The sequence below is a fragment of the Lagopus muta genome, chromosome 16 (genome assembly GCF_023343835.1).
Source record: "Lagopus muta isolate bLagMut1 chromosome 16, bLagMut1 primary, whole genome shotgun sequence".
In the NCBI taxonomy this organism is placed as follows: Eukaryota; Metazoa; Chordata; class Aves; order Galliformes; family Phasianidae; genus Lagopus; species Lagopus muta.
This window is the reverse complement of record NC_064448.1, coordinates 13,963,066-13,976,074: the sequence shown is the minus strand read 5'-3', so window position 1 is coordinate 13,976,074 and position 13,009 is coordinate 13,963,066. Positions and strand designations below refer to the sequence as shown.

General features: G+C 56.2%; 1 protein-coding gene across 11 annotated transcripts in view; it reads right to left on the bottom strand.

The window, feature by feature from the left end:
- CHD6 (chromodomain helicase DNA binding protein 6) overlaps positions 1-13,009 on the bottom strand; it is a 74,685-nt gene that overhangs the window by 8,262 nt on the left and 53,414 nt on the right. For 9 of the 11 annotated variants that reach the window (XM_048963081.1, XM_048963080.1, XM_048963071.1 and 6 more), the window contains 13 exons: positions 12,394-12,553; positions 11,996-12,085; positions 11,066-11,169; positions 10,653-10,782; positions 10,330-10,390; positions 9,182-9,239; positions 8,234-8,453; positions 6,205-6,413; positions 3,521-5,071; positions 2,781-2,929; positions 2,322-2,528; positions 1,360-1,806; positions 634-825 (listed from right to left, as the gene is read on the bottom strand). In XM_048963081.1, the coding sequence (XP_048819038.1) occupies positions 634-825; positions 1,360-1,806; positions 2,322-2,528; positions 2,781-2,929; positions 3,521-5,071; positions 6,205-6,413; positions 8,234-8,453; positions 9,182-9,239; positions 10,330-10,390; positions 10,653-10,782; positions 11,066-11,169; positions 11,996-12,085; positions 12,394-12,553 (3,578 nt within the window). The remainder of the gene's footprint in view (positions 1-633; positions 826-1,359; positions 1,807-2,321; positions 2,529-2,780; positions 2,930-3,520; positions 5,072-6,204; positions 6,414-8,233; positions 8,454-9,181; positions 9,240-10,329; positions 10,391-10,652; positions 10,783-11,065; positions 11,170-11,995; positions 12,086-12,393; positions 12,554-13,009) is intronic. The other 2 variants (XM_048963073.1, XM_048963078.1) reach the window with 1 other exon arrangement.

Here is a 13,009-nt window from a genome sequence, read left to right as displayed (position 1 = left end):
AGATTGTCCCAGAAGCTGAACAGGCTGAAATCTGAGGAGCAGATCACCCTGTGAAACCAAGAGGTGGACAGATGTCTATGAGACTACAAGAAGAATCAGACAGGCCTTGTGTTCTGCTCAGTGCCACTGTGTTCTGACTGTGCCTGCAGACATGTGCCCCCACTGCAGTGCTTCCATTTTCAAAGCAAGGAACTCCGCTTTGCAGGGAACATGCTGTCTGGGGGCCTCGCCTAATACAACAGCATAGCCTAAAATGACCCCAAGTGAAAGGGCTTTGAGCGTCCCAAATGTCTTTTCCTATTAATCTCCCTACCCCTGCCATTTCTGGAAGACACTGGACTACAGACTCACGCTGCACATGTCTGATGCCCAGGACTGGAGCTGTAGAACGGACCTTGGGGCAGGGGCATGCAGCTCAGCAGGTGCTCTGCGACTGCACAGAGAACCATGCCCATCCCCAGAGCATGACCCAAGCCTGACAAACACTGCCACCTGTGGCACAGGGAAAGGTGCTACGCTTTGAATACTTCATGGGGGCCTTGAATTTAAGAGCAACCACACTAAGCCTAACACCAAAGGCAGCACACAAGGCAGACACAGGAACACACACATGCCACCAAAGGCCACCCTTACTGTGCCGAAGCTGGGAACATCGAGCGTGTAGTCGGACTGCTGACAGAGCCAGTCGAGGAGACTCTTGTTGGGGACAGCCTTCTCAGCCTGGCTGCCTGCAGCTGGGACTGGCTGCGGAGTTGAGGTAGCAGCTGCCGGCCCATCTGGGAGGGGGCTGTTCTGGGGTGGCTGCAGCTGATCGTCCTGAATGTCCTGGAGTGAAGGGAGGAGCAGCCCGTTGCAGCATGTAGTGATGCATCTGTCCCCACACAGATCCCAAAGCAGCTCAACTGCCACCACAGCACAGGCTGGCTTCTTCAAACCCATGTTCCTTGCACCTGCTCCCTAGCCCAGCGCCCCAGCGCATTCTGCTTCCACTCAGCCCCAGCACTGCTAGCATGGAGGGCAGAGAGCTGGGGGATGCTTCTGCATCTCGCCTGCAAACACTCTCATGACTAGGAGAGCCACTTGCCCAACAGATCACTCCTACACATGGTCTGAGGGGACTGCTCTGGCTCCCAATTTCCAGTGCTCAAGTGGACCCCAGGGGAGAAGCCTTTTGGCAACAGCTTAAATGCAGTCACGGACTTTTTATCACGTTCTCTAACAGCAAACACTCCACATCTGGAACAACCGCTTGTGATAATGCTTACTGGAGGCAGCAGAGCTTGTTTAGGGGAGCTGGACCACGAGAAGAATTGTGCTGACTGCACGGGGCCCATGTGAAAGGAGGGAGTATCAGCTCACCTGCAGCCTGGTTGGAAGAGGCCTCTCCTTCAGGAAGATGAGATCCATCCCTTCTACATTTTTTCTCCTGCCCCGTCTCCTCCTCATGGCAGCATCGTCTCTTCGGAGGCTGCCATTTACAATTTGTCCTGTGACAGGATGGATTAACCCTGCCTGCAAGATGCCAGACAAGTCCATGCCCAGGGAGCCCTGGAGGGTGTTGACAGTCCCCAGCTTGGGCATGTTTGCGTTCAGAGGGAAAGGAGAGGAGTTCCCTGGGGATCCATCAGAGGCTCTGGACAGGTCCACAGCCGCATCGCGCCAGCCGTTCAGCACAATGGGAGGATGAACATGGGCTGCTGCCAACTGCTCCAAGCTCCTCTGCTTGGCATCTCTCTCCAGCTCAAATTCATACAGCCGCCTGTGCTTCCGCTCATCTTTTGCAAAAGCAGGGTTCAGGAAGCCTTCCTGCATGGATCAGAGACACAGAGCAAGTTATAGCTGCTGGTGCAGCGCCGTGGACTCCAGCAAACCAACGCACAGAGCTAGCGGTCAGGCTGCCCTGCTCCTCTGCAGCATGTCCTTTCCCTGGGCACAGCACACCTCACCCTGTGTGCAAGTGGTGCCATGGTACCCTCGGACCAACACGGACTCCCACATGCTTCATCCACAGCTGGGGCAGAGGTGGAGTCCCAGGTCAGCAGCTTCCTGCTCTGTGCCATGTCCATCAGAGGGAGATGAGAGACCAACAGGGAAGTGCCCTCTTCTGCACTCCTTCCTTCAGGACACGGGGGTAGCTGGGGGCTGGGAGCTCACCAGGAGTCCTCACCAGAGGGACTGAACAGCCCAAGCTGCATGTTATGCACCACAACTGGCACCAAGAGGCAGTGAAACCCCCATCTGGAGCAGGAAGCTAATGAGCACCTGGGGAAATGCTCCATCCCGGGGTCCTAAACCTGTCTTCAACCAAGGGTCCCGCTCACCTTTTGTACCTGTGAGATTAACACTCCATTGTTGAAGCTGGGATCGGGGGCTTCTGACTCAGCAAAGCTGTTCCTGCTGCCGGCATTGCTGGCCACGGCTGGGGCTGCCAGCAGACTCTGGGTCTCGAACTGCTGGCTGGAGGATGGCCATTTGCCCTTCAGGATGGCGTGGCAGATGTTGTCAATGCGGTTGATGATCACACGATCCTGCAAACAGGATTGGATGGGGGGGATGCTGGGACTCCAATGACTTTAGTTCATGTATGCCAAATCAGGACTGAAGATAAACCCAACCCTTGTGTCCCAGCTCAGCAGCAAACTGCTGTGGGGCACCGAGCACAGCGTCCATTGGGAGCCACGTGCAGAGGAGCAGGAGGAGGCAGAGCTGGGGCTGTGAGCCACTGTCTGTCAGGACAAGGCAGTAACATCCACAATAGAAAGTGTTCATCTTCGACTCACCTTAGGCCACTCAGAGAAGGAGTAAAGCGTCTTTTCCTGCAGCAGCTGGGCGATGGTTGGTGCCCGGACATCCTGCAGGTCATCAATCTCCCCAGGCAGGACAGAAGCTGAACTCTTGCTCTCTTCCTCCAAATATTTCTCTGGGCCATCTGAGAAAGCGACAGAACAGAGCCCATTATCACACTCTCTAACCCCTGAGGGTGTTGGCACTTCCTCTCCCCTTTCCACCCTGGTGCCCAGCAGGTCCCCAGCAGATCCCACTCCCCAGCCATCCACCAAGAAACACAGCCAGGCCTGGGCCAGGAGCAGGCAGCCCACACCACAGAGGAGCAGATGGCTGGGCACTGCCATGAGCTGAGTTCTGGGCTTTTACTACAGTGGTCCCATACCTTCCCCAGTGGCACAGCTGGAGCCCTGGTGGGTGAGGAGAAGGGCAGGGGCCTTACAGACAGAGCTGCCCACCAGAGTGCTCCCGGCTTGGAAGGGAAGGGTTTGGGCATCCCATGGCTGTACCCAGGGCAGAAGGGCTGCTGGGGTCCTGGCAAGCCCAACTAGCAACCAGCCACCAACTAGCAACCAGCCTGGTCACATTGGCCAGAGGTGACCTGCTGGGTTGGTAGCTGTCCCAGGAGGCTGGGCAGCCTCTTGGCTCTGGCTCAGTACTGGGGACAGCAGGTCCCACCCCTCCCAGATGGAAGGAAGGAGGGGACTGTCAGCTAGCAGGAGCTCTCAGACTGTACCTTGACTCTGGCTGCTGCCAGTTTTCTCCTCCTCATCTCTGATCTCACACTCCTCTTGCTTCACCCCCAGAGGCACAGGATGCAGGGCCTCCCTGCAGCCTGCCTGCCCCGTGGTCTCTTGGCCCCAGGCTTCTCCCCCAGCATGGAGGGGCTGTGTCCCTAGAGCCCCCAATGGAGGGGCAGGCAGGCTGAAAGGCCGGCTCTGAGACTGGCCTGGCAAGTGCTGCAGGGTGTTCTCCTCATCCAGGCTGTGGTCTTCCCTGCCCTCCGGCCCAGTCTCCGCGGGCACTTCGAGCGTCCCCAGCCCCAGGGACCCTCTCTCACTGTTCACATCTTCAGGACAAGTGTCCTCATGTGAGGGGAGGCCAAGGCTCTGCTCCTCACCCCCCAGTTCGTCACAACTGGCCCTGGCCCTCGGACCACTCAAGCCTTCTGCAACATCTGCTGCTGCCTCTGAGTTATCATCGTCCTCTTCTTCCTCATCTTCCTCACTGTGGCTCTGACTTGGACCTGCTTTTGCCTCCATTCCTTTCTCCTGCAGCAGATTAATGAACCTCTGCTCAGAAGGAACCTTCATGTCATAGTTGTGAAGGCTGGGACTGTACAGCCCCACACTTATGACCCCTTCCATGGCACGGTGCTCAGACAGCACCGGCGCAGGGCTGCTGAGGTCTCTCTTCTGCTGCACGGCCTCACAGAGCTCTGCTGGGACGCTCCGTGAAGGGTCACTTTCAGGAGTAGAAGGTGAAGGCTCAGCTTCTTCATTCTGACAGTCCATTTGGTCACAGCCCACCTGCAAACCCTCCAGGAAGGAAGCCTCTCTCATGGCCTCCGCGTCACAGCTGGATGGATCCTCGTCCCCCTCTAGCTTGCCCTCAGACAGTTTAGCAATGCTGCTTCCAACATCTGTGCAGGTCGGGCTGTCTCGGGCAAGGGAGCTCTGCTCACTGTTGCAGACCTTCTCGTCATACATCATGCACATCAGCGAGTCCGGCAGCGAGCTCTCATCGTAGTTACTGGAAATGATGTCCCGGACTTTAGACATGAACGTTTCACAGTTTGCATCTGGAGGGCTGCCCCCGGCCTGGGACATGGTGCTGTCAGTGTTTTCCAGCTTGATCTGACTCTCGGTCTCATTCTCCAGGGATTCACAAGTCCGATCTACCTGGCTATACAGAGGGGAACTGTAGAGTTTGGAGTTAGTCTGGTACAGGCAGCACAGAGATTCCGAGCCTGGGATCCCTGTTCTTTTATGCTGGGCATAGTTCCTGTACGCATCTAAAAAAGACAGCTGCGGGTCATTCATGATGTAGTAGTCTGTGCGATTCAGGCCGTGCTTGGCGGTGCCGATCAGCAGGTCCCGGTCGTGTTTGCCACACTCCCACCACACGGGCAGGTAGAGGCTGGGCCGGCACAGCTTGAGCCGCTCGTGCAGCTGTGGACACCTCAGCACCTGCTCGCGCACCTTCCGCAGCAGCTCAATGCGGTACAGGGTTCTGGCAGCGCGCTCCTCCGTGATGGGCTCCACGTAGATGTCGGGATCCGGGGGACCTGCAACAGGGACAGCAGAGCCAAGGCCCTGTTAGACACACTGATGAGGGCTGCACAGAAGCCGGGTGAGTTTTCTGCCGGGGAGGTGGGGGCAGGGCAGTGCTTGAAGCTAACGCTGAGACTGAGTTTCCCAGTGCCACCGCCTTCCACTCATGCGTGACCAAATGCTCACACCGGAGCATGCTTTCTTGAGCTGATCAGCTGGGCCGAGAGCAGCACTGGGCTGCAGAAGGTTCAGTGCCCTGCCCGAGCTCTGCCCAACAGAGCCAGGAGTGCTGGGGCTGCAGGGAGCTGCCATCAGAGCGGCTCCCTGAGGTGTGAGCCCGGGGCAGCCCTGCAGCAGCTTCTCAGAGAAGGGAGTCCTTCAACTCATGCAAGCTCTTTTGATGAGTAACACCTATACACCCACACCAAAGGCATTAACACACATCTCTAAGGAGCCCTGCACAAGACTGGACCTCCTGGCAGGTCTGAGACGAGATCCTTCCTGCTTCTGTTCAAAGCAAATCACTTTGTGCTTAAGTAGCACTCAGGCAGCTTTGCATCTGCCATGTTCTGCATGAACCAACGTGCTGGGGCTCTGCTGAGTGCTCCCACAAAGCAGATGCTCAGTGTGTTGGCCAGGCTTCCCAAGCCTCCCATGCTACCTTCAGACCCTTTCTGCCCTGCGGGAGAGCTCTTCAGACAGCTGGGCATCAGTGCATGCACAACACAGGCTCTGTACAGTGCCAGCAGGAGGGTGCTTAGGCAGAAAGCAGCAACACATACTGCACAAACAAACCCCAGCGTCATTCAGTGTGGAGGAGGTGTGAACTGCTGCTTTTCTGCTTCTCTTCCCTCACATCAGAAGATCACCTGCCTTGGATAAAATTAGTTGAGATTTCATGGGAGAATTCCATGAATTGTGTGAGAACAGGGGCTAAAGACCATGCTGCGGTGCTGCTTTCCTGTTACACCAGAGAGGCAGCCAAAAATGCAGGTGTCTGCAAGCCTATACTCTGGCTGGTGTCTTGCTGCCTCCTACTCTCCATGAAACTCCTCCTTCTCTCACTCTACTGCTCTATGAGAGCAGTGCAACCATTTCTCACCCACAGCTACGTGATTCTATGAAAGGCCATGCAATTTTCACTTACCATCTTCTTTCCACAGTGGGAGACCACAGACATTCTTGCACATGGCTACAAAGCTGTAGAAGTACTTCTCTAAGCTCTCATCTGTTTTCTTCTCCAAACGAGAGATGGCTCGGAACTGGGTCCAGTCAAAGGTCTTTTTCTCCTGGTCATAGATGACCCCGAAGGAAGAGACGGTGCGGTAAAAATCTGCCTGCTCCCTCCTTGTCCACCTGTGGGGCAGAGGAGACATGTGAGCACCACAGACACGTGCTGGTGCCAGCAAGGACAAGACAGCAGGCAGAGAGACTCGGAGCGGGTTATTGGTTACTGCCCACCAGTTCTGGGGGAGCTGCAGGAGGAGCACCAGCACCTGAGGCCCTAAGGTGCACAGTGAGGAGGAGTGAAGCCACGGGCTCTCGAGCTCTTGGCTCACTGCAATGTCCAAAACCCCATGCAGCTCCTGGCTGTGTGCCGATGGAGGGCAAGTTCCATCAGCTTCAGTGGATGCACAAAGCTATCGTATCGACTTGCTTTCTGCCAAATGGGGTTCAGTTTCACCACCTCCACAGAAAACTCAATTCTAGTACCAGCAGTTTGAAGACAAAGTTCTCATCCATCCACTTCAAGAGGTGAGCTGGGACTGGGGCTCATTGCCACAAGGCTCCTACTAACAAATACCTGTCCCTCTGATGAGAGGAGTCAGCAGGACTACTGGTGACAGGGCAGGTGTCACCCGCTCACCACTGAAGGAAAGCAGCCCTGGAGATGAGTTCTTATAGCTGCAGTACAGTTACATCATTATTTTCACCTTGCCTCAGACTCTCTGAGCTTTTATCCCATAGGGATCACACAAGGGAACAATCCAGGATAGAAATGGTGAAGACTGCATGGGGTACATACAGCCCTGGGCAAACAGCAGAGAAATGAGGGCTACAGAGAAGAGGTCAGGAACAAACTGTAGGGCCAGAGCAGAAGCAGGTGAGTGCCCTGTGCAAAAGAAATCTTGAAGTCAAATCTGAGCTCCAGAATGCATCTCTGTGCCAACGGCTGCAAGCCACTGGAACTCATCAAGGGAGAGCAGACAGGGCAGCAGCACCCACAGCACTCCAAACCCAACCCAGTACACCCAGACCAGCATTTCCACCCCTCCTCCCACAGGCTGAGTCTTCTGCAGTGATGCTTCATTCCAAAAAGGAGAATAACATGAAGGAAGTCAATAAAAAAAAAGAATGATCCAAACCAACGAGCCAAAGCAGAGCTTATTACAAGACTTCAGTTGAAGGGACACACCTGTGAGGTGACCAAAGAAAGGGACCATAGAGATGAAGTACAGGAAATATTTGGCTGCTGCAGCATCTACAGCACAACAACATCTTGACCAGTGTGATAAACAGAGGGAAGGTCAGTGGGCTGGAGCAGCTTCCATACAACCACGGAGTGAGCAGGGAGGGATGCTGAGGCTCCAGTAACACTATCCTCTTTTGAGGACGTTTTGATGTTTGACACAAATGCGTCAGACCTTCCCATGAAATAGGAAGGAGCAGCAGATGTGCTCAAAATGGGCAAAAGGGGTGCTGGGTACCTGGTGACAGTCTCACCATTTGCTGGAGCGCAATGGAATGGGAACACACGGCAGTTAGCCACCAGCAGTGTCCAGGAGCCTCTAGCAGGAGGCTAATGCAGCCAGGAGGGCTGGGCGTTCTGGGCAGGCCGACGGTGCTCATCCGTCACCCCTCACCCACGATGAGCTCTGAGCACACAGCTCTGCTCAGCGGCCCAGCGGATGCTGGATTTGATCCTGATGGGCTATCCTCCGCTTGCTTTCATGCTGCCAACAGCCATTACCTGCAAACCACAGCAGGCCACTCCCTGGGCTGGGCTGGTGTCCAGGCCTTGGGGTCCCCAGTGCTGGGAACAGTGGAGGAAGGAGCCACGTGCCTCTGCTGCAGGCAGCCGGCTGCAGGGACAGTGGCTGCTGGGGAGAAGGGACATCACCAGGCCTAAACCAGCTGTGAAAAGGACCCACTACCTGGACTTGCTGCTCTATTACCTTCTCTGCATCTCTTTGTTCACCGAGTCCATCTCAGAGGCTCTCCGGAACACCTCATCTTGCAGCCAGTATCCATGGTTACCAGGCACCAGCATCTCGCTGCGCGCAGGCAACTCTTTGCGGTTGCAGCGCTGGTAGACAGTGACGAGCCGCCGCAGCCTGGCTGTGAGGGCAGACGAGACAGGCCAGCAGGATCTGTCTGAGTCGGAGCCATCCTGGGCTTCAAACATCAGCAAGGATATCAGTATTTAACGCACGCTGCAGAGCCCCAGGGCCGCGCGCTGCCACCTGCCTCCGGCAGCTCCCTCCCACCTTCACCTCATGTGACTGGGAAAGAGGGGCTGTCTGTGGTGGCCACCCCGAGGCCCGTGCACCCCAAAAGCTGCTGGCTCACACCCCGACCAGGTCTGAACCTCCTTCAGAGAGCCCAAGGGCAGAGACTGGGGTAGAAGCAATGGCTCTGGGCTAAACAGCCTCCAGGACTCACTCTGCCCTGCCTGCCCTGCAGAGAGGCTGGCAGCTCACGGCACCAACAGCAGAGACCCCACGCACTCATCTCAGCTGGCTTCAGTACTGCTCTTTCAGGATGCTACCTGCCCTGCCACAGAGCCCATCCCTGGGCTGTGTATGACTCAGTTCTCAGAGCATATTTGTGCTCTCACCCCAGAAATGCTCTTGCCATCACTGCACTGGGCTACAGCAAAGCCAAGCCTGACATTCCTCCTGCAGCCAGCAGGGCAATGTGCCAAACAGGCTTTCTGCAAGCCTCCTCTGTCCTTCAGCAAAGCCAGAGGGAGTGCTGGGTATGCACTGCTGCCCAGGTTATGCTCTCAGCCACAAGCACAGACCCAACCCCTCCCTCCCCCCAGCAGCCCCGGCCATTGCTCTGCCCTTCCTGTGCCAGTCCCTGGGGAGCACCGTGCCATGCTGTGGGAGATTCAGCCTCACCTGCCGATGGCTCATCCCGCTTCTCACCAGCTTCACCTGCCCCAGCAGCCACAACGTCCTGCAGAAAGAAACCATCAGAGGAACCGCTGCTGAGCTGCACAGGAGGTCACGCTGCTCAGCCCTGTCATGGTTCTGTTTTTTTTTGTTGTTTTTTTTGTTTGTTTTTGGGTTTCAGTATTCCATATCAAAACATCATGTAGGTACAGGGCATTAAAGTGTCACTGCCCAATTCCAAGTTCCTATCCCTGTACATTACAGCAGTCACGGGATCTGGCCCCTCCGGGTGGGGGGGTGCTCTCTTGCTGCCTTGCAGTGGGTGCTGGAGGTGCTTTCCTAGCCGTTCCAAGCTTTTCAGGTTTGACTCGGTCCCGGGAACTCTCTCTCATCTTGTCTGATTTATTAATCTCAATTTCAATTAAATTGTATATATTGTGTTATCTTGTATTCCAATATTATAGTAAAATAAGTTTTCCTCCATAGATTGTTGCCGCTGCTCTTTTCCTCCCTTCCTTCCTTCCTTCCCATTTTTGTGGGACTGGGGTGGGGGGGGGGGGAGGGCAGAGGCCTGTCGCCCCTGTCACGGACATAGATTGATCTGGTCAACTCCGTGACAGCCCTCACTCCATGGCCCTGGCAGGGACTGGGCCGCAGGACCACACATCCTTGCAAGCAGCCCTCAGCACACGGGAGCAGAGCAGTGCTGACAGCAGAGCTGACAACTCAAGCATGCAGCGTTGTCTCCTCTGGGCCTCACCACAATGAATTGGGCCGTAGCAGCACTGACAGCACCACACAAATGCCACACCCTCATGGGCTGCCTGATCCACCGCTTGTCATCCTGGCTCCTTTGCCAAAGCCCTTTATGGCTGCCGAAGCCAAGCATGAGAGCCTCCTGGCTATTCCCAGCCCCTGACATCCCTCTGCTCCCTGGGAAGTGGATGCTGTCCAGGTCAGCAAGAAAAAGCCATGCTCCAACAAGCAGAAGTGGCATGGGCCAGAGATTGTGCTTGGCAAGGCAGCAACTGCACAGAACAGGGACGCAGGCAGCACTGCTCCCCCGTGCTCCACTGCAGAGCTGAGCCATGTTTGCAGCACTGGGCAGGACAGCAGCCCTGGCAGCAGCATCCATCACTGCCAATCCCACTCACCTCCTGCTTCGGCAGCCCCTCCACCTTTTCTCCATTGCTCTCTTCCTTTTCCATGGTGCCCCTGGATAAGACAGAAAATTAGTCCTAATAGTAAGATGCCACTTCTCTCACAGTGCCAGCAGTACAGCCAGCAGTTCCATCCCTGCAGCATGGAGCAGCTCCCACCTGTGCTTCCCACTGCCTGCCACGCTCCCATCCACATTGCCTCCTTCTCCCCTCACTGCCCTCCATAAGCATAGCTCACTGCTTAACACCAACCAGCTTCTCACACAGACCCAGGAGCTCTGCAAAGCACCCAAGGGCTCGGCTCATCCCATGCCCACCTTTCAGCAGTGTCTTGAGCCCCGTCGCTGATGCCCTGCTCTGCAGAAAGCAGCTTCTCATCAGGCATGCCCACCTTCTCCAGGAAGCACAGCGCCGGGTCTGCCCGCATGGCATTGTACCTCTCATAACCTGCCAAAGCCACCAGGGAGGAGAAAGACAGGGTGAGGGTAGGCCTGAGCCTTGCTCTGGTGAACCTCCTGCTGTACATCTAGGAAAGAGCTGCTTGACCCTGCACAGCTGCAGGTGACTGGAAAGAGATGTTCTGGCCCTGCACAGCTGCACTGCATGGCTGCAGCTCTGCCCCTTACATGGATGTGGGAGCACACAAACCACACCCACTTCGAATCTTGTGGCTCTGGCCAGCTGCTCCCTCTCACCCGCTGCCCACCTCCCACACAAGCTGGCAACATACCGTGCTTGAAGACACCGATGAGCAAGGATTTATCAGCTTCAGCATTCCACCAGTCCACTGGGATCTCCACGTAGTCGATGTCTGGCAGCAGCACATCCAGCTCTCTGCAGCAGACAAGTGTAAGCACTCCTCTTGCAGCCTCACCAGGCACGGCAGTGTGCCAGGGGCTGAGGGACAGGGGCAGGCCAGAGCTGGGGACAGCTTGGAGTGCAGGGCTGGCCTGACACGTCTCCCTGGGGAGAGCTGGGGTCTGCCCCACTGCACCCACAGCATTTCCTGTGCTGTTGATCCAAAGACCGCACAGCCATCCTGCTCAAGAAACATCAGGGGACAAGAGCTCCTGTCTGCTGGGAGGAAGCACTGCAAGCCAGCCAGACCCATAGGAGCAGCACAGCCGGCAGGCTGGGGTGCAACATTCCCTCCACACAAACTTGTGCTGATGGAGCTGGGCTGGCAGAAACCATCTGGGGGAAGGCAGCAGCCCCTCCTGCAGGAAATTCATCTGAGTATTTTGTGCTTCCTTCTGAAGCACCAAGAGCTGACAGTGGGTAGGTCAGGAGCTGGGTGGCATTAGCAGAGCCCCTTTGTCCTCAGCATGGGGAAGAGACAGTAGGCCCCAGCAGTGGGGCACATTCTGCTTGAGGCCCGGCCCTGGGAAACGGGTGCAGTCCCTGCAGGCTTTTCCTTTGGGCCTGAAGGCCAATTCATCAGGCAGCACACAGAGATTTTCCCTGGGGATGGCACTGCGGCCTCAGAGCTGCCACAGCCCCTGCTCACACACAGCCACCACCAAAGGATGCAGCTTTGTCGGTGATGGGGCTGCAGTGCCTGGCTCACCCGGCCTGCCCGGGCCGGGCTGACAGGGACACTGCTCAAGCACCACTACCGTCACCACGAGAAGTAATGCTGGGGTTCACCTGAAGTTCCTACCTGGCAGGAGTGCCCTCAAAGGCCTTGTCAGCGGCCTCCCCAAGCACCTCAGCCTTCAGGTAGTACAGCATCCGCACTCGCAGCAGAACCCTGTTCTCGGGCACACAGAGAACACACATTTGCATGCAGGTACTCAGAACTCTCGCTGGAGCATCTACAGGGGGATGCCGTGAAGGTCTTGAGGGCAGCGAAAGCTGTTCCACGTGGTGTTCCCACATGGGAGGACTCACTCTCTGAACGCTGACTCCTTGTAGGGTGGGCAGCTTGTCGGCTGCTGCCTGGAACACTGCTCCAGCCTTGTCAGCAGGAGGAGCACCAAAGCATGATGCTCTGAGCCCCCCACGGCTCACTCCCACCCCCTTCATGCCCCACAAGCTGTTGTGGGCTCCTACACTCACTTGTTGCAGTGCTGTTTGAGGTGCTTCTTGTAGCTGTCATCATGCAGGACCACCTCAGGGTTGCATGTAGCAAGCCAGTCTGCGTTCTTTATCTCAGGAAGCAGCATTTGGTTCTTTGTCTTCTTCCCCTTCCTGCCTCTGGGCACTGGTGCTGACAAACCTGTAACAGCAAGTGGCAGCAAGTGAGCACCATGGGCACTGAGGGCCAGGCCAGGCACCTTCAGCACAGCCGTGTCAAGGCAGCATGGCTGGGAGCCCTGCACGGCTGTGGGCTGTAGGCTGCAAGCCAGGGTTGCAGAGATGAGTATGTGCCCAGGTTTATAAAATGCTGCCACTGAACAGCAGAGGTATGTGGTGGGGTCATCACCCTTCTTGCAGACCAGTAAGGCTGGCAACTGTGGGGCAGGCATTGCTCAGCATACTTCAAAGCCCCCAGTTTGCCTCATCTGTAGCTCTTCAGATCACCTCCAAAACAGAGCTGGGAGCATCACACCCATCTCCGAGATTTCTGTGCCCACGACCAGAGAGACAAGCATGGCCACACAGCTTGAAAGGTGTATCATAACGTAAAAGGGATGGACTGGAAAGAAGGACTGGGCTGGGAAAAATCACAGAA